At 41.0% G+C, this 21,157-nt stretch overlaps 1 protein-coding gene across 1 annotated transcript in view; it reads left to right on the top strand.

Moving 5' to 3' along the window:
* LOC115148277 (active breakpoint cluster region-related protein) overlaps window positions 1-21,157 on the top strand; it is a 210,653-nt gene that overhangs the window by 110,650 nt on the left and 78,846 nt on the right. Inside the window, exons 5-8 of the mRNA XM_029690221.1 lie at window positions 8,294-8,584; window positions 9,791-9,931; window positions 10,902-11,023; window positions 14,749-14,917. Coding sequence (XP_029546081.1) covers window positions 8,294-8,584; window positions 9,791-9,931; window positions 10,902-11,023; window positions 14,749-14,917 — 723 coding nt within the window. The remainder of the gene's footprint in view (window positions 1-8,293; window positions 8,585-9,790; window positions 9,932-10,901; window positions 11,024-14,748; window positions 14,918-21,157) is intronic.

Genomic DNA, 21,157 nt, shown 5'->3' with positions numbered 1-21,157 from the left:
CTTAAGAATTGCACTTGCCTGTATGTCTATATGACTATATGAAAGGTTCTTTGTTGGCTGGTACTGTGAAGAGGTTAGTGTGGATGTTGCATGGTGAAGTTCCTGGTGTGTGACACTGTCTTAAATGTAGATGGGTGTTATTAGTTAATGAGCTGATTTGTATTCTGGGTAAAGACAGTCGTTCTCTCTATCCTCTCATTTTTGCTCAGCGAGAGGGAGAAAGTCTTTGTGCTTTTCCGCTTCTGGCAGTAGACGTGTGTGTGTGTGTGTGTGTGTGTGTGTGTGTGTGTGTGTGTGTGTGCATATCTGTGTGTTGGTTTTGCATGTCTGTGTGTTGGTTTTGCATGTCTGTGATTGTGCTCACACCTTTCTTGTTTGCATGGTAGATGGTTAGTGTGTGTTTGTGGTAGTGTGTGTTTGTGGTAGTGTGTGCCTGTTCAGAAGTGTACCTGTTTTTACGTATATTTGTCCCCAACGTTGTGTGTGTGTGTGTGAGGGTTTAGTGTTGGAAGTTGCGGTGGGATTATCCTCCCTGGCTGGGTCTCCTGTCAGTCTGTCATATCAGCAGACAGACAGCACTCACCTTTTAAGGTGAAAGGTTTGGGAACGTCAGAGGGGAAGAAAAGGGATGTACCGAGAGAGAGATGAACAAGACGGGGGGAAGACTGAGTGTACGAGGAAAGAGAGGGGGAACAGAGTGTGGAAGAAGATGGAGGAGAAGATAGTGGTGGAACCCACTGGACACAGACGTCAATGAAATTTCATTGAAATGACGTGGAAAGCAGGTTGATTCACCCAGTGTGTGTCCAGTGGGAAGAGGCTGTGGAGGTGTGGATGGTGGATGGGTCTCTTTATAATCAGAGCACGTTGTCAGGACGGACTGTCCCAGACTTCCCCACCTCATACACACCATACTTATCTACTGAGTACCATCACCACTCCAATCAGTATGTGTGGTATGCGCACGTTTGAGGGATGTTATACTGCTCTGGCCGTATTGGGTTAAGCCTGGCAGCAGATCAAAGCGGAGAAAGACCAAGAGAGAGAAGGACAGTAAAACGACAGAAAGATATGCAGGAATATTTGCAGTACGTGTGGTACAGCCAGACAGTAACAGTTCAAGTAGAGGTAGGCTTTAGATTACAACGTTATGAAGTGGAAATGGTCTGTGAAGAAGACACTCTGTTAGTGCTGATGATAAGTTATACCTGGTTGAGTTCAACTTAACACCGTTCCATCCCACAGATGATGAAGGCCACGTTTTTAATAGTTGTATATATAAAGCATGTTTTTAATAGTTGTGCATATATAAAGTAGTATAAGCATGTTTTTAATAGTTGTATATATAAAGTAGTATAAGCATGTTTTTAATAGTTGTGTATATATAAAGTAGTATAAGCATGTTTTTAATAGTTGTGTATATATAAAGTAGTATAAGCATGTTTTTAATAGTTGTGAATATATAAAGTAGTATAAGCATGTTTTTAATAGTTGTGTATATATAAAGTAGTATAAGCATGTTTTTAATCGTTGTCTATATATAAAGTAGTATAAGCATGTTTTTAATAGTTGTGTATATATAAAGTAGTATAAGCATGTTTTTAATAGTTGTATATATAAAGTAGTATAAGCATGTTTTTAATCGTTGTGTGTATATATATAAAGTAGTATAAGCATGTTTTTAATAGTTGTGTATATATAAAGTAGTATAAGCATGTTTTTAATAGTTGTATATATAAAGTAGTATAAGCATGTTTTTAATCGTTGTGTGTGTATATATATAAAGTAGTATAAGCATGTTTGTAATCGTTGTATATATATAAAGTAGTATAAGCATGTTTTTAATCGTTGTCTATATATAAAGTAGTATAAGCATGTTTTTAATCGTTGTGTGTATATATATATAAAGTAGTATAAGCATGTTTTTAATAGTTGTATATATAAAGTAGTATAAGCATGTTTTTAGTAGTTGTATATATAAAGTAGTATAAGCATGTTTTTAATAGTTGTGTGTGTATATATAAAGTAGTATAAGCATGTTTTTAATAGTTGTATATATAAAGTAGTATAAGCATGTTTTTAATAGTTGTGTATATATAAAGTAGTATAAGCATGTTTTTAATAGTTGTGAATATATAAAGTAGTATAAGCATGTTTTTAATAGTTGTGTATATATAAAGTAGTATAAGCATGTTTTTAATCGTTGTCTATATATAAAGTAGTATAAGCATGTTTTTAATCGTTGTGTATATATAAAGTAGTATAAGCATGTTTTTAATAGTTGTATATATAAAGTAGTATAAGCATGTTTTTAATCGTTGTGTGTATATATATAAAGTAGTATAAGCATGTTTTTAATAGTTGTGTATATATAAAGTAGTATAAGCATGTTTTTAATAGTTGTATATATAAAGTAGTATAAGCATGTTTTTAATCGTTGTATATATAAAGTAGTATAAGCATGTTTTTAATAGTTGTGTATATATAAAGTAGTATAAGCATGTTTTTAATAGTTGTGTATATATAAAGTAGTATAAGCATGTTTTTAATAGTTGTGAATATATAAAGTAGTATAAGCATGTTTTTAATAGTTGTGTATATATAAAGTAGTATAAGCATGTTTTTAATCGTTGTCTATATATAAAGTAGTATAAGCATGTTTTTAATAGTTGTGTATATATAAAGTAGTATAAGCATGTTTTTAATAGTTGTATATATAAAGTAGTATAAGCATGTTTTTAATCGTTGTGTGTATATATATAAAGTAGTATAAGCATGTTTTTAATAGTTGTGTATATATAAAGTAGTATAAGCATGTTTTTAATAGTTGTATATATAAAGTAGTATAAGCATGTTTTTAATTGTTGTGTGTATATATATAAAGTAGTATAAGCATGTTTGTAATCGTTGTATATATATATAAAGTAGTATAAGCATGTTTTTAATCGTTGTCTATATATAAAGTAGTATAAGCATGTTTTTAATCGTTGTGTGTATATATATAAAGTAGTATAAGCATGTTTTTAATAGTTGTATATATAAAGTAGTATAAGCATGTTTTTAGTAGTTGTATATATAAAGTAGTATAAGCATGTTTTTAATAGTTGTGTGTGTATATATAAAGTAGTATAAGCATGTTTTTAATAGTTGTATATATAAAGTAGTATAAGCATGTTTTTAGTAGTTGTATATATAAAGTAGTATAAGCATGTTTGTAATAGTTGTGTATATATATAAAGTAGGTCTCATTTAGCACACTGTCCAGTCTCCCGGTCTCATGTAGCACACTGTCTAGTTAAACTGAGCAGATAGTCCGTTTCAATCTATTTAACACAACGCAAATGTATTACTGCATATTGAGTACTGCTGTCCATTAATTGCTTGTCGTGGAGTCTTTTCTGCACTGTCTGGGCATGATGTGTGTGTGTGTGTCTCTCACGCTCTCTGTGTTTCTCTCTGTGTTTCTCTCTGTGTTTCTCTCTGTGTTTCTCTCTGTGTTTCTCTCTCTCTGTGTTTCTCTCTGTGTCTCTCTCTGTCTCTCTCTCTGTCTCTCTCTCTCTCTCTCTCTCTCTCTGTCTCTCTGTCTCTCTCTCTCTCTGTCTCTCTCTCTGTCTCTCTCTCTCTCTGTCTCTCGCTCTGTCTCTCTCTCTCTGTGTCTCTCGCTCTCTCTCTCGCGCTTTCTCGCTCTCTCGCTCTCTCGCTCTCTCTCTGTGTTTCTCTCTCTCAATTCAATTAAATTCAAGGGGCTTTATTGTCATGGGAAACATATGTTAACATTGCCAAAGCAAGTCAGGTAGATAATATATAAAAGCGAAATAAACAATAAAAATTAACAGTAAACATTACACACAGAGGTTTCAAAAGAATATAGACATTATAAATGTCATATTATGTATATATACAGTATACTCTCTCTCTCTCTGTTTCTCTCTCTCTGTGTTTCTCTCTCTCTGTGTTTCTCTCTCTCTGTGTTTCTCTCTCTCTGTGTTTCTCTCTCTCTGTGTTTCTCTCTCTCTCTGTGTTTCTCTCTCTCTGTGTTTCTTTCTCTGTGTGTTTCTCTCTCTGTGTGTTTCTCTCTCTGTGTGTTTCTCTCTTTCTCTGTTTCTCTCTTTCTCTGTCTCTCTCTCTCTCTCTCTCTCTCTCTCTCTCTGTCTCTCTCTCTCTCTCTCTGTCTCTCTCTCTCTCTCTGTTGTCTTCTCTCTCTCTCTCTCTCTGTTGTCTCTCTCTCTCTCTCTGTCTCTCTCTCTCTCTCTGTTGTCTCTCTCTCTCTCTCTCTCTGTTGTCTCTCTCTCTCTCTCTGTCTCTCTCTCTCTCTCTGTGTCTCTCTCTCTCTCTCTGTGTCTCTCTCTCTCTCTCTGTGTCTGATTGTGTGTGTGTCTTGATAGGATTCAGCCCATTTCCATATTTGCAGTATTTTTTCAGCACTGGGCTGTTTTCAGAGCTGTCACATGTGGATAAGAATACAGCTGTCTGCTGAGACGTTCTGCTCCACTGTTGATAATCCTACTTCTATTATATGTCCTCTCTCTCTGTCCTCTCTCACTGTCCCCTCCTACTCTCACTCCGCTCTCTTCTCTCTGTCCCTCTCTGTCCCCTCCTACTCTCACTCTGCTCTCTTCTCTCTCTGTCCTCTCTCTCTGTCCCCTCCTACTCTCACTCCGCTCTCTTCTCTCTGTCCCTCTCTGTCCCCTCCTACTCTCACTCTGCTCTCTTCTCTCTCTGCTCCGTCTCTCTGTCCCCTCCTACTCTCACTCCCCTCTCTTCTCTCTCTGTCCCTCTCTGTCTCTGTCCCTCTCTGTCTCTGTCCCTCTCTGTCTCTGTCCCTCTCTGTCTCTGTCCCTCTCTGTCTCTGTCCCTCTCTGTCTCTGTCCTTCTCTCTCTCTGTCCTTCTCTCTCTCTGTCCCTCTCTCTCTCTGTCCCTCCATCTCTCTGTCCCTCCATCTCTCTGTCCCTGACGTTTGTAGTGGTAGACTAGAGTAAAGGCACTGATTTGTGGTCCAACAGCAACATATTGGAATTTCTGTAAAACCCTTTAACCCCATAGGGACATCACAAACAGCATCAGCTCCAAACCTTTAGTTAGAAAACATAATCATTCCATTACACTAGGTCAGGGATGTGCAACTCCAGTCATCGGGGGTGGGAGTGGTGTCTGTTCCCCCATCCCTAGTAAACACAGCTGATTAAACTAATTACATTCTAAACTGAAGATAATGAGTAGTTGATTATTGGAGTGTGACACCAACCAGTTGCTCATCCCTGCACTAGGTGGCGCTCTGCTATCCACCCTATATGTTCTCCAGGTGGTTTCAGTCTGACAGCCTTTCCCTCCCGTCCCTGTTGGACTGACCAGACCACAGTCTAGACTGCTTTGTTAACAGGTCACTATGCCGCCACCCACTTCATTTGATCTTTTCATATTTTCTCAGAACAACACCTACTTCAGGGTTTCCCAACCCTCTCCTTGGGGGGCGGGATGTCTGGGGGGGAGGAGAGGGTTGAGAAACCCTGATTACTATATTATACATATGTTAGACATGACTATATTCTCAATTAAAAAATATATTATAATCCTGCCACCTCTCTGTCCCCTTCTCACTGTCTCTCCTCACACTTCTCTCTCCCCAATATTCAATCTTTCCCTTCCTCTTTCAGTTTTCATTGATCACTCACTCACTCACTCACTCACTCACTCACTCCATCACTCACTCCATCACCACTCACTCCATCACTCACTCATTGATCAGTATAACCAAGTCTAGATGCCAGTCAGGGAAGTGGGCTAGCATATGTCTATCTAAGTCATGTCTCAGTGTTGTAGATCCAGGACTGCTGATTGGCTGTGACCCACATGGACACCCTGGTTACCGAGAAGGAGCTGTCTGTCAGGTTGTCACGGTGTCCTTGAGGAGGGTTCCATCACAGGCACCGGCTGTGAAGCTCTATCTGTTTTCTATAATCAGCAACACCTCCCTCCCTCCACTCCTCTTCTCTCATCTTCTATGGCCCTTCTGTTCTCCTCTCTTCCCTCTCGTTGCTGCCGAACTTTGAACTGTGCTTCTGTCTGCACTGCAGAGTCCCTGACTGACTGTGTCCTTGGTGATGAAGGGACTGAGACGAGGGTTGTTCAATCAGAAGTCCGTTTCAAAGCAGGGGGTGGTACTGTTAATTAGCTCCAGTGAAGGACAGTGAGGTTGAGTCTATTGGCCTGAGGCTTTGTCATCAAGAGGGAAGTATGTTTAAAATCCTGAAGTAACTTCAACTTGAATGATTACCACTGTTTTGTACGTTGGTCCCCCCCCTAAAACGTATGAGCTGCAGTGTTAAACCATTCACATATCCACACAGGAACTGAGACAGCAGAAATCCACTGGGATCCTGTTCTGATGTGCTGATGGTGCTTCATGTTCTAGAACACACACACCTAGACTCTTCTCCGTTGTCGCCATTCATTTCCATTGTAATGAATATAGATTCTTCAGTTAATTCACACAAGGCAGTAGGGTTTATTCATCCACGATGGAGCATGGAGGGAATACAGGGAGCATTATTAATGGAGGGAGTGAACATGAAAGAGAATCGATGCTTTTTCATAAGCGCCGCTCCAGTTGAGGCTCTGTAGACCGCCGGTGACACCGCGCGTGTGTGTTCTAGAATATGAAGCCCCATCAGTAGTCCATCAGAACAGGATCCCAGTGGATTTCTGCTGTCTCTCTTTTATCATTAGCAGTTCAGTCAGAGGTGAGAATAGGAGGGAGATGGAGAAAGAGGGATCATTTCAACAGCTGTACTGCAGATGAGAGAGACATTCAGATGCCTCTACTGCAGATGTACAGTGATGTTCAACCAGATAATAAGTGAGTGAAGTGTGATGTATATTCAGGGATCACAAGCAGCTCATTACCAACGCCCAAGGCTTTGGATGTTCAGTGGAGCTGGTAGACATGTCGACAGGGGCCTGTACCCTAAAGCTAAGCTGCCTTACCCCTTCACCCTCTCTCCCCCCTCTTTTCGTTCTCTCTCTCTCTCTCTCCCCTCTGTCTATTTTTGTTCTCTCTCTTCATCTCTCTCACTCCTGTCTTGCGTCTCACGCTGGCTGTCAGCCCGGCAGGTGCTCTGTCTCTCAGCTGCAAAGCCTCCAGGGAAATCAGCCTAGTGTGACAGATCTGGTTTGTAACTGGATTGGCTCCTGAGTGCGAGTTAAACCGGGATAGAGAGAGCGAGAGAGATGGAAAGAGGGATTGACAGATTAAGAGAAGTTTAGGATTGAAAATTGGTTTTGAGGTCAAAGGAACATTTTGTGTGTGTGAACACTGCTTGGCATAGTTTCCCTAGTAACAGAGTACATCTGCAATGGAATCAAAGTGCTATGTAACCAATAAGGATGCTGTGAGGCTGGAGCTTCACTGCATGTTAAACAGGCTGCCTATGGAGACGTGTGTTTGTATACTGTGCGCAACCCAACAAGGAATTACGTAAACCCTGTTACCGAGCAAATTTTAGTGATGCTGAGCTAAATGGCTGTGTGTGTTTGTCAGTGTTGGGAATCGACTCTGAAAATATAGTTTACCAATTATTTCTCACAGGAAAAAGTTAAGCTACACTAAAGTTACCCTTAGGAAAAATAGTTTACTTAACTAAAGTTACGTTGAAAAAGTTTTGATGTAGTGAACTGCTATTTTGGGAAATTGACACATCTGAATCTCAAATGTCATGGACTAGAAATTTCCTGACAGATCCCTCTGGAGTCAGATGTTAACAGAATATAGAATTTAACCTATTAAACACAAGAACTGGTCTGATGCCGGAAAAATTGTGCGTAGTTCAAGTCGTTAGCTATAATGCTACACGGCAAAGAAAGTGAACTACTGAAAACACTACCTAGATTTGAATATAGTTCAATTACCAAGCTACTGCAAAATGTTGTTAAAATGAATAGTTAAAACTAAATGTAGTTCACTACTCCCCAACACTGGTGTGTGTGTGTGTGTGTGTGTGTGTGTGAGGGAGAAGCGACCGAATGAAACAATAAAGGCAGTGTTAGAAAGAGGGGGACATCAAACAACCCTGCACTGCATGCTGGGAGAGAGAGGGCCAAGACCTTGACTCAACCACTCACACATTGTATGGATAGATTCACCTTCCTCTGCTGTATAAAAATACTGCTTGTCATCTATATGATATAAGATATGAGAGGCGCACTGTGAGAACGAGAAATTTCGACCGGGTCAGGAAGTTAATCCTGATGTGAATTGAGTGGGAAGGTTTCTGAAAACAACCTTATTCAGCATAGAAGGAACAACCGAGCTTAGAAAGAATGAGGTGTGTGTCCGTCTCTGCAGGGAGCAGACACCTGAGGTTTTGGATGATTGAAATGTCTGCCCCATACCCCAGGAAACCTACGCCCAGTCAAGTGTGTAATAGGCTTTTTGAGTCATGTTTTTCTTCATTGTGTGTGTGTGTGTGTGTGTGTGTGTGTGTGTGTGTGTGTCAAACCAAACTGAGTGCCCTCTTCTTGTCCTTTCCCACAGCTCTCCTGTACAAGCCGATTGACCGTGTGACCAGAAGTACGCTGGTTCTTCATGTGAGGACTCGCACACACCAGTACATTGTCCGTCCCGACTAGCATTCGATAGATCCATGAAGGATTCCTGATCTCACCCAGAGACAAATGACAAGATTGAATTAGAGACCATAACGTAGAGATAGATTGAATAGATAGGACAGGATCAATACTTATCAAGGTTTAAGAGTTAGTGCTGTCGTGAGACACATAGTGATGGGGCTGGGTAGAACTCTCTAGAAAGCCCCGCAGGTCATTAAGATGCAGCATGGTTCTGTATCCACCTGCAAAGTCAAACCCGGCCTGCTGCTGTTTATAGTAAGTGTTCGGTTCCATTTGCCAAGCCTTTACCTTTCCTCTGCGCTGTCCATCAAAATGACATGCTGTTATAAACAATAGGCTCTAATTTGATGGGCTACAACCAAGTGGAAAGTGAAAACCGCTTACTGAGTAAGCGGAGATGCCTAGACGTGTCCTCCAGTCTAGCTTCCAGTGCATTTCATGAATATGTTTTCCATAAAGCTAGTGGAGCCGTGACTAAACAAAAACCAGTTGGTTTGGTACAAAGGTAAGAGCAAACACACAATGGCTCCATATTTAGTGCACTACTTTTCAATAGTGTTTGCACAGGGCCCATAGTGCACAATATAGGGAATAGGGTGCCATTTGGGACACAGCCGCCGACAGACGGTGAAAGTTAGTGTTCTTTTCTCTTAATGACGTACGAAGACGGGTAGTGTACTATACCGCTGACATCAGCTCAAGCCTTCTAGAGCTTGTCAGAATACATTCACCGAGGTGTGCTGACGAGGCATAAATCAGGCAACGGAAAAGAGATTGGCTTTTCTTTCACACTCTCCTCTGAAAAAAGGAAGTTGGTTACGCTGAGAATAAGGTATTTGCAATGTGGAAGCAGATTCTCAGCCATTTCTTAGGTAGCACTTTAAAAATGAAGTCATTAGTTACGCCCACAGTTCAATAAAGTAGAGACTCTCATATGCTTTAATTAGAGGAAAATATGTGGCACAGAACCCAGCCAAGCATCCAAATAGTCCAATTCATCAACACAGGTTTAAAAACACATGCACAGTGACTGTCCATAGACATTTCATTTTAATGGCTGTGGTTCTCTATGTTTTTGGATGGGGGTCCCTGTGGCCATTTGAGAGTTGCATTCCCAGTGTGTTTAATATCTAAGGGTCTTTCTCGCTCTGTGTGTTATTGTAGGACCTGCTGAAGCACACCCCTAAGGACCACCCAGACTTCCCCCTGCTGCAGGACGCTCTGAGGATCTCCCAGAACTTCCTGTCCTCCATCAACGAAGAGATTGACCCCCGCAGGACCGCCGTCACCACGCCTAAGGGAGAGGTGGGGTGACACACAGACACACACACACACCATTTTAATACAATACTTTATACTTTTCAGAACTTCTTGTTGTAACCTTGGGGAAGTGTGCTAATGCATTTGTGAAATGTGTTTTGAGGTCAGAGAGAAACCCACAGTCTCTCTCCTCCTTCTACCCCCACATCCTCAATCTCTTCATTACCAGCTTCCTCTCTCTTCATCTCTCTCGATCGCCCTCTCTCTAGCTCCCTCTCTCTCTAGCATCTTTTGATCTTTTCCCTCTCTCTCTCTCCCAGCATGCAGTGCCGGGTTGTTTGATGTCCCCCTCTTTCTAACACTGCCTTTATTGTTGCATTCTGTTGTTTTCTGCATGTCAGCCTTTTCTCCTCTTAATGCTTCTCTCTCTCTCTGAGTATATCCTTTCCTTCCTCTATCCCACCATCTCCCCCTTGCGCTTTACCTCTCCTCCTTTCTCCCTCCATCTCTCTCTCCCCCTCTCTTCAGCTATCCTCCCTCCATCTCTCTCCCGCCATCTCTTCCTCTCTATCTGTTTTCCATTCAGTCAGCTCAGTTCTTAACCTCCCAGTCATCTCTCCATTTGTTACAGTCTGTCTGTTACCAGTTAAATGGAAATCTCTCTCTGCCCTCTTTGGCTCAGGCTTTCCTGATTACTCCAGTTCTTGTTTAGCTCTGCCTTATTTTAGCTTTCCTAGTTGGCTCTCCAGAGATGGACAGATATAGAGAGAGAGAGGGGGGAGCTTTTCAAGTTCTGAGTGGCTTACTTTAGCTGATGATTATCTTGCTGTAACACCGCCATCATTGATAATGCAAAATACATATAAAATATAGACAACAAGTGTTCTTTCATATTGCTGAACCCTGACCTATACCTCCTACAGTATATCCTGACGGGAAGTGAATGTTTACGGCTCGGCTAGTTGCCCCGTGCTGGGCGGTCCACAGGAAGTGATGCTGTTTCTCTCCCTGGTAGGCTCGTCAGCTGGTGAAGGATGGTTTCCTGGTGGAGGTGTCAGAGGGCTCCAGGAAGCTGCGTCACGTCTTCCTCTTCACAGACCTGCTGCTCTGTGCCAAGATGAAGAAGACGTCCGTAGGGTAGGTCAACTCTCACAGAGCATCAACACAAACACATGCACATTCAGCTATGTACAATACCCACTGTGGTATTCACTGTGCCTAAACGTAGATTATACACACGTTGAGTGGTCTCCAGAGTTATGTGCTCCTGTCATGTCAGTTCTGATGTGTCTGTGATATTAAACAGTGTAACAGGATGAATGACAGCCCTGCTCCAAAGGGATTTTCTTTTTCACTGCTATTGTTATTTCCTCCATTTTAAGTATTCTCTGATGTTATAATACAAAAGGAAGACGATTAATTGAAAATTTGAATGTAGTCACACATGATGCCTTTGGTGCTGCAGATCAGGGTTTAAAAACAAATAAAAAAAATTACCCCCCCCCCAAGTTAAAAATACATTTACTCAAGCCTCGGGGTTGGATGTTTGCCTTTCTGTAGACTATTGTGGAGAAATGGTTTAGAATAGTGATTAGAGGGCTCGAATAGGGCTGAATATCAACACATTGCCGTAGTGGATGTATGGATGTTGGGAAATGTATTACAATCTGGTCTCAATCTGGTGCTGGTGCTTGGGCCTGAGGGGGTGTGTGTGTGTGTGTGTGTGTGTGTGTGTGTGTGTGTGTGTGTGTAAATTAGGAATGACTGCATACACGGCCGTAGATTAAGTGTTTGATTTAAAGGATTGCCTCCAATGGCATGGTTACTGTTGTTGGTGTTGCTTTTTATTTATTTCTGTTCATTGAGTTGAATTCCCATTCTTTTTCTTCATGAATCACAAACTGGCTGGATGTGTATGTATTGTTACTAATGAATCTGCACTGAATTTATATAGTAATAAATATTGCTATATAAATTGGGGCTCATTGTGATTGATTGGGTCTCATTGTGATTGACAGTTGCTGCTGTCCCTCTACCTCAGTGTGAAAGACAGACAGACAACTACCGTTGTCATGGTTACCACCAGTCTGTAAATCACTGTTATGGTCTGTAGCTTTAGCGGTCTGTCGTTGTGTCCCAAATGGCACCCTATTCTCTATATAGTCCACTATGGGGTCAAGAGTAGTGAGCTACATAGGGAATAGGGTGGCATTTCAAATCAAATGTTATTGGTCACATACATATGTTTAGCAGATGTTATTGCGGATGTAGTGAAATGCTTGTGTTCCTAGCTCCAACAGTGCAGTAATATTTAACAATTCCCAACATTACACACACATTTAAAAGTAAAAGAACGGAATTAAGAAATATTGAAATATTAGGATGAGCAATGTCGGAGTGGCTTTGACTAAAATACAGTAGAATAGAAACAGAATATACATATAAGATGAGTAAAGCACTATGTAAACATTATTAAAGTGACTAGTGTTCCATTATTAAAGTGGCCTGTGATTCCATGTCTATGTATATAGGGCAGCAGCCTCTAAGGTGGAGGGTTGAGTAGCCGGGTGGTAGCCGGCTAGTGATGGCTGTTTAACAGTCTGATGGCCTTAAGATAGGTGTTTTTCAGTCTCTCGGTCCCAGCTTTGATGCACCTGTACTGTATTTGAGACACAGCCTACTGTATGTGTTGTCTGGACTATAACACCATAGGATGAGGCCAACAGCCTATTAAAATAAGCTATCCAGTTGATAGCTAATCATCAGTATTAACTCACTGAGAAACCTGAATCCCATTCAATCCCTCTATCTTCACTCAATCATCATCGATTATTCATGTTTCTATAATGTTTAAATTGACTCCATAACCATAATTATTTTCCTACAGAATTGGTGTATAATATACCACCATTTCCCAATGTAGACATGTAAATGAAGATGTTATCCATGTGATTATGGTAAACAAGGGCTGTGAAAAGCTCATTGGGGAGCGTGAAAGTGCTGTGGATGGATGGGAGGAGATTAGATATGCAGATTTTATTCAACAGCAGCAGAGACAATCTTGGTCCCCCAATCAGCTCTACCTCGGTCTGTAATAGGGAGCGTGTTTATTAAGTAGACTCTAGATCATCTTAAAGTCATATTAGGCATGTAAACAGTGCATGAATACAGATCCACACCTTCGAGACAACAGCGATAACACCCCATGGACCACTCTGAGACAAAGGGTTTGCTTACAAAGGGGGGGGGGCTCACTCCGTATTAAGAAGGAGAGAAGGCCTTATAAAAAATTGAGGGATGTCTGTAGCCGAAAGAGGGGGTGGAGGTATATATTGGGATGAAGAGAAACGAGAGGTATCTGCTGTCGCCGTCCCTCTATAGTACAATACTGCCAAAACACTTATTTAACTAGCCAAAGAAAAATGCTAATCTAAAACATGAGTCATACTACTATTTGTTTGTTTTTCAGTATTTTACTTTGGGGATAAAAACAGGACATTTATTGTTCTTGTCATATTTTCCCTCCCGTCATTTTAGATGAGGTTTGCACACATTTGGAGTTGTGATGTAATGTATTCCTGTGTTAATGAGTGTACGGTCCTGCCTCCCAGGAATCATAATGATAATGAATGCTCGTTATGGGGAATACAAAAACATCTCTGACAACATTAGTGAGCATCTGTATAACCGGATGGATGTGCAGAACACGCATTTAGTTGTCTTTCTGTGTCTGAGTGTTTACTATGGGATCTCCTCAAGTCAAGCAGTCTTTTCATACTACGAAACATAAGGAGTTCTAGTAATAGGGGAGATATGTTTAAGTTATGAGCACAATGGAATATGGCTCAACAAAGACGGATAATATTGCATGAAGCAAGACAAATGGAATACAATTAATTATATGGTGGGTATTGCCCCCTCTTTTACAGAGCCAATAGAAAAATCGAAATATAACTGCAAGCAGCAATGAACGGGGTTCACAGGATGACAAAGGACACAAGATTTGTCACATGCTTCGTAAACAACAGGTGTAGACTAACAGTGAAATGCTTACTTACCGGCCTTTCCCAACAATGCAGAGAGGAAAAAAGATAAAAAATATATATAACACAAAAAAAGGATATACAATGATTAATGATAACCTGGCTATATACATGGAGTACCAGTACCGAGTCGATGTGCAGGGTTACGATGTAATTGAGGTATATAGTTCCTACATGATAGTGCTCACATTATCAATCTTCCTTTATGTGCAATCAGTGAAAGTGTTAGCATGTTTATCTCTCTATACCACAAGGATGACGCAAGTGAAGTTTAGTCTGGTGTTGTAGGTTGGTACTGTGGCCAACTTTGAACGCAGAAATGAATCATTCTCAAATTCATTAGAGGCTAATTTATTGAGTCTATATACCAAATCGGTAGTCAATCTGATGTATGGTTCATGAGAATATATTATTATTTATTTTTTTATCAAATTGTGCAAGAATGAGGAAATCTATCCTCATGAACCTTATGGGTTCTTGAGGCATATTTGTTCAGCATGAGGAAAGAGGCCTAAATACAAACTTTCAAGTCTCTAGGTCAAATGTTGCGGCGGATATAAGGGTTTAAGTGAGACTGCTTATAACAGTGCCACCTATAGGCCAATCGGTGCCATTATTTTTTAACAAGTTACACATGGCCTCAAGTTTCTGTATTCCAAATAGTTTTTTTAAAGAAATCTAAGAATAACAATATTTTTTCCCAAATTCGCTGTGAACCCTAATTGCAGTCGATCCTCATTGTCTTTGTCCCTCCTGCCTCTAAAATATATGAAAGATATTGAGCTCTCTCTCTCCCCTCCTCTCCACCTCCCTCTGTAGGAGACACCAGCAGTATGAGTGTAAGTGGTACATCCCTCTTGCAGACCTGACCTTCCAGTTGCTGGATGACTCGGACGTCTTGCCCCATATCCAGGTGCTGCCTGAACACGAGATTGAGGAGATGAAGACCAAGATCTCTGTCATCAAGAGCGAGATCCAGAAGGAGAAGGTGATATATTATGTTTATTTAAAAAAGTTTATTTAGGCAGGTTAAGTCTAAAAGAACAGATTCTCTTTTGACGTTGTATCCAGTACTGCTTTGTTTTAGACTCATACTAAACCCAATAGTTATAAATTGAGCCAAAATAGTGGTGATGCGGCCCTTCCTTTGCCTCCTACTCAGTGTCAGGCCAGGTCATGTTCAGCTGGCCATTAAGGCACTATGGAGGAAGAGTGTCCTGCCGAGCCTGGTCGCCCCATTCTGGGCTGGTTTCCCTGGGTGTGTCTCTCCCTCCCTGGAGCCCTATGGTCTGTGTTTGTCTTACTCTCTATCAGAGGCTAGAACCAGCCTGCCTGCCTGGGTGATTAGGCTGGGTTTTTCTGGCTTTATCACTACTGTTGTTGTTATTGGAACAGTTCCTCTCATCGCTTCCACTCTTAGACAGGTCGACTGTAGACTAGAGATGTGTGTGCCACACACACACACACACACACACACACACACACACACACACACACACACACACACACACACACACACACACACACACACACACACACACAGAGAGAGAGAGAGAAGGGGTCAACTTCCAGGTCATCTGGACAGAGTCGGCACGTCAGTGTGTGAATCACTTATACAGTACACCCATATGAATATACACAATCCACCCCCTCACTGTATCTACTCTCACAAACAATTGGCCTACACTCAAGCTATCCCGTGGGAAGTTTGTTAATTCTGATGAACTTGAGTACAGTGGAACAGCGATAGCCATCTAAATGTAGCTGTCATATAAACACAGGTCCTTAGAGGATGACTGTGTTCCCGAAGATCACCTTGTCCAGTTTCCCTTCAACTCTTTACCTCTTCAACACAATAGACTTATTTATGTCAGCCCTTTGTTGTCATTTTACTGTGGAAAGCCTTGGGAGTCCGCAACCTAGAAACTGCATAGGTTTCCAATTGATTTACAACCTTGGCTTTAGCTGCACGCTGCTTCTTTTATTTCATCCACCACACTCCGGCAGCAACCTCTACTTATTCTAATGGTTACTATACAGGACGATATTTATTTCAACTTCCAGTGATTCTTTCCATAGTAAATACCCGTTTAGGAGGTTTTGGAGAGCGTAGTGCGAGTTCAAATCAAGTTTAATCAACCAAATAAAATTGTATTTGTCACATGCACTGAACACAACAGGTGTAGAATTTACTTGAAATATTTACGTACAAGCCCTTTCCCAAGAATGCAGAGTTAAAAAGTAAGGAACATTTTGATAAATAAAAATAAGGAAATAGTTCTAAAATAACAAGGAGGCTATATACAAGGAGTACCACTACCAAGTCAATGTGCAGGGGTATGAGGTAGTTGAGGTAATATGTACATGTAGGTACAGTAGGGGTTAAAGTGACTACCGTAATTTCCGGACTATTAAGCGCACCTGAATATAAGCCGCACCCACTGAATTTAAAAATATATATTATTTTGAACATAAATAAGCCGCACATGTCTATAAGCCACAGGTGCCTACCGGTACATTGAAACAAATTAACTTTACACAGGCTTTAACGAAACACGGCTTGTAACAAAAATAAATAGGCTTTAACGAAACACGGCTTGTAACAAAAATAAATAGGCTTTAACGAAACACGGCTTATAACATCCAACAACAAAAAATTAGCAGCAAGCTTTAGTTGTCTTTTTGCACTGAGTCAATTCCTAACGCTGCTGTTTCCAACGTCTTATCATCGACTCATTAAGACCAAGCCTCGTCATTGTTTAAGCCGCGAGGTTCAAAGCCTAGGAAAAAAGTTGCGGCTTATAGTCCGGAATTTACGGTAGCCATAAATAATCAGGATGGATAATAAATCAGCACTACTACTCTTAGAGGTTTATGAATACAGGTCCTGTGCTTCCAGGTTGATACCAGACTGCTACAGTGGGTCATACAGTAGAGGTTTATGAATACAGGCCCTGTGCTTCCAGGTTGATACCAGACTGCTACAGTGGGTCATACAGTAGGGGTTTATGAATACAGGTCCTGTGCTTCCAGGTTGATACCAGACTGCTACAGTGGGTCATACAGTAGAGGTTTATGAATACAGGTCCTGTGCTTCCAGGTTGATACCAGACTGCTACAGTGGGTCATACAGTAGAGGTTTATGAATACAGGCCCTGTGCTTCCAGGTTGATACCAGACTGCTACAGTGGGTCATACAGTAGAGGTTTATGAATACAGGCCCTGTGCTTCCAGGTTGATACCAGACTGCTACAGTGGGTCATACAGTAGGGGTTTATGAATACAGGTCCTGTGCTTCCAGGTTGATACCAGACTGCTACAGTGGGTCATACAGTAGGGGTTTATGAATACAGGTCCTGTGCTTCCAGGTTGATACCAGACTGCTACAGTGGGTCATACAGTAGGGGTTTATGAATACAGGTCCTGTGCTTCCAGGTTGATACCAGACTGCTACAGTGGGTCATACAGTAGGGGTTTATGAATACAGGCCCTGTGCTTCCAGGTTGATACCAGACTGCTACAGTGGGTCATACAGTAGGGGTTTATGAATACAGGCCCTGTGCTTCCAGGTTGATACCAGACTGCTACAGTGGGTCATACAGTAGGGGTTTATGAATACAGGCCCTGTGCTTCCAGGTTGATACCAGACTGCTACAGTGGGTCATACAGTAGGGGTTTATGAATACAGGCCCTGTGCTTCCAGGTTGATACCAGACTGCTACAGTGGGTCATACAGTAGGGGTTTATGAATACAGGCCCTGTGCTTCCAGGTTGATACCAGACTACTACAGTGGGTCATACAGTAGGGGTTTATGAATACAGGCCCTGTGCTTCCAGGTTGATACCAGACTGCTACAGTGGGTCATACAGTAGGGGAAGACTGACTGACTGCCCTAATCAGAGCCGGAAAAGGCTGATTGAACTGATTACAGCCAGGGCATGGCCTGACTCTGCTTCCTGGCAAGGGATGGGTTGGAGGAGGGTGTGTAGGAAGGGAGATTCTGGAGAGCAAGGACATGGAAATTCCTTGGAATAGTTATCAAGCATCACACTGTAAATTATAGTGAACAAAATGTAGCCGTCATTTCCCGTTTACAAATGTCTCAGAAATACCAAATAATTATTCATGGTCAAACACACACGATACAATTCAGGTTTAGTTGATGGTGCAGTGTGTTGGATTTCGTTGTGATACCAGTATAACAGGGCTTTTAAAGTATGTTCTTACAGGGGCCAGATGTAAAAAAAAAAAAAAAAAAAAAAAAAAAAGGTTAATTACATGGGGGCGGGACATTTTCCACATGCGATTATTCTTTGGAAGAACTGTATAAAAAAGCAACGCACTCACACCAATAAAGCACTTTTCATGAAATGTTGCTAAAAGTAATTATAAAAAAAGTGGAGGGCGCTCAACCAACTTGAGTCGAGGTGCAACCCAAAAATGTGATAATCATTAAACGCTCGCTCACCACCATTTTTTTGTTACTATCAAAAGCTTCTTAAAAGTAATTAGGCCATTTTTAAATTATCTGAAAACTAAGCATCTCAATAAATAATACAAAGATACAGTACCAGTCAAAAGTTTGGACACCTACTCATTCCAGGGTTTTTCTTTATTTTTACTCTTTTCTACATTAACAATAATAGTTGTCGTGACGTTGCTTCCATTAATGCAATGACGGCTATTCATCGAATAGTTACATACCACGTTCAATTATTACGCAATTAAATCAATCATATAACAGTTAATTAAGTAGTAATCTGGGGCACCACGGGAAAAGTTAATTTAACGAGTTATCGTTTCCCAAATTAACTAAAATATCAGTATCTCGATATACTATCCTTCATCCATCAATCATTTGCTCCTATTTCAGTCTCATTCTGAACGTCGTAATATCCTGTAAATCTACACAAACCCAAGTCTTCATGATGAATCAGCTTACACAAATTGGCTTAATTATTTATTTACTAACTAATGAAAAAATCACACAGAAATACATAAACACACACACAGGATAGATTATACACTGAGTATTAACATGATGCAAGGAAAAGTCCCTAGTGGACTAACCCGATATGATGGCTGGTTACGCAATGAAAGGGGGTGGGGAACGAATGAGTGGGAGGAGAGACAAAGGAATTCAACTATCGTACGTACAGTTGAATAATAAGCTCATGGTAAATGTGGATATGTAGCACCCTAACAAGCGCTCATTCGGCTTTAGAAATGCAAGGTACATATTTACGCTTGTATATCTTTGTCGTCTCTCTCTGTTGAAATCACTCGATCAGTCTGTGGAGAGTAGGTCGACAGTCTCTGGTTGTCCACCAGAGGTCACAATGTACTTAGCAGTTGTGGTAGTAGGCTTTCTTTGTTCTGGAAATGTTGATTAGACTGGATCCATCAAAGGTACACATTCGGTGGTCCTCGGTCAAGTTTACTAGACTAAAGTACTTAAACAGTTGCAGACTGAATGTTCCGATGTAGTCTTTATCTTAACTTGAGAGTTTGAATCTAACCATTTTATGGTCAGGTAGAGTCTAACCATTCGTGACGTCCGGCACAACACCGTCTGTATACTGGTCTCAATGGTTGATTATTCAGGGTACAGCTAGAACCGTTTTACACGCCAGTAGCAACCCAGCAATGTACTGGTCTATGGAGATTTACTTCTTCTCAGTTGAAAGTTTCAGAGTTTCTAACCATTTTGTACCGTTAAGCTCATGCTGTCGGTCACGCTGGTCTAGTCTTGTAGTTTTAAACCATTTGTAACATATTCAGCTGGTGCTGCACGTATACTGGTCTGATGTGAATTTCTTCACAGGGGTTTATACTTGGGTGGAAAAGGGGGTGTTTCCTCATGTTTGTGCTCACCTGGGCGTGGCCACTGACTGAGTGAGTATGGAAAACAATCTTATCTAGAATGCTAAAATGACATTATCTTCACGGAAGTTTTATTTTACTTAATCATTCGTTTTATACAACAATTAGATGCAAACCTCATAACTGGGAAATGTACACTTTCAGAGATAGTTATGTTGTTCTACCGTCCTTAGTTACATCACAAATTCGTAACGAATTCGACATGGTTCTTTTAAGTCCCCCCCTCAAACCATTTCACACGTTCTTTATATGAGGAATATTGTTTCATTCTCCACTTTTGGATGTTGGAGTTTTGGCGGGAGGACTCCTTTGTTCCATGGAGGTTCTCTCCCTCAATACTGCATGGCCAGGAAGAGAAAGTCTGCCCGGTATTTACGACCGGTCATATAACTGGCCTGCCATGAGAGGGGGTGATCAAACCTTTGCCTAGCTGGCATCTTTGATCCTCAGCCCATGAGGCCAAGTCATGACATAGTGAAGACATCAAACTATGAAATATCACATATGGAATCATGAACTAACTAAAAAGGTGTTAAACAATCAGTGTATTTTAGATTTTTGATTCTTCAAAGTAGTCACCTTTATTGACAGCTTTGCACACTCTTGGCATTCTCTCAACCAGCTTCATGAGGTAGTCACCTGGAATGCTTTTCCAACAGTCCTGAAGGAGTTCCCACATATGCTGAGCACTTGTTGGCTGCTTTTCCTTCACTCTGCGGTCCAACTCATCCCAAACCATCTCAGTTGGGTTGAGGTCAGGTGATTGTGGAGGCCAGGTCATCTGATGCAGCACTCCATCACTCTCCTTCTTGGTCTAATAGCCCTTACACAGCCTGGAGGTGTGTTCTGGGTCATTGTCCTGTTGAAAAACAAATGATAGTCCCACTAACCAGATGGGATGGCATATCGCTGCAGAATGCTGTGGTAGCCATGCTGGTTAACCTTTATGGGCTAGGTGGGACGTGACCGTCCCACTCTATTCAACAGCTAGTGGAAGAGCGTGGCACGAAATACAAAAAACTCAAAAATGCAATAATTTCAATTTTTCAAACATACGACTATTTTACACCATTTTAAAGATAAGACTCTCGTTAATCTAACCACATTGTCCAATTTCAAAAAGGTTTTACAGCAAAAGCAAAACATTAGATTATGTTAGGAGAGTACATAGCCAAAAATAATCACACAGCCATTTTCCAAGCAAGCATATATGTCACAAAAACCCAAAACACAGCTAAATGAAGCACCAACCTTTGATGATCTTCATCAGATGACACTCCTAGGACATTATGTTATACAATACATGCATGTTTTGTTCAATCAAGTTCTATTTATATCAAAAAA

This window comes from Salmo trutta, chromosome 15, assembly GCF_901001165.1.
Source record: "Salmo trutta chromosome 15, fSalTru1.1, whole genome shotgun sequence".
NCBI classification, from domain to species: domain Eukaryota; kingdom Metazoa; phylum Chordata; class Actinopteri; order Salmoniformes; family Salmonidae; genus Salmo; species Salmo trutta.
The sequence above is the reverse complement of the archived record's forward strand: the minus strand, read 5'-3'. Positions and strand labels throughout refer to the sequence as shown.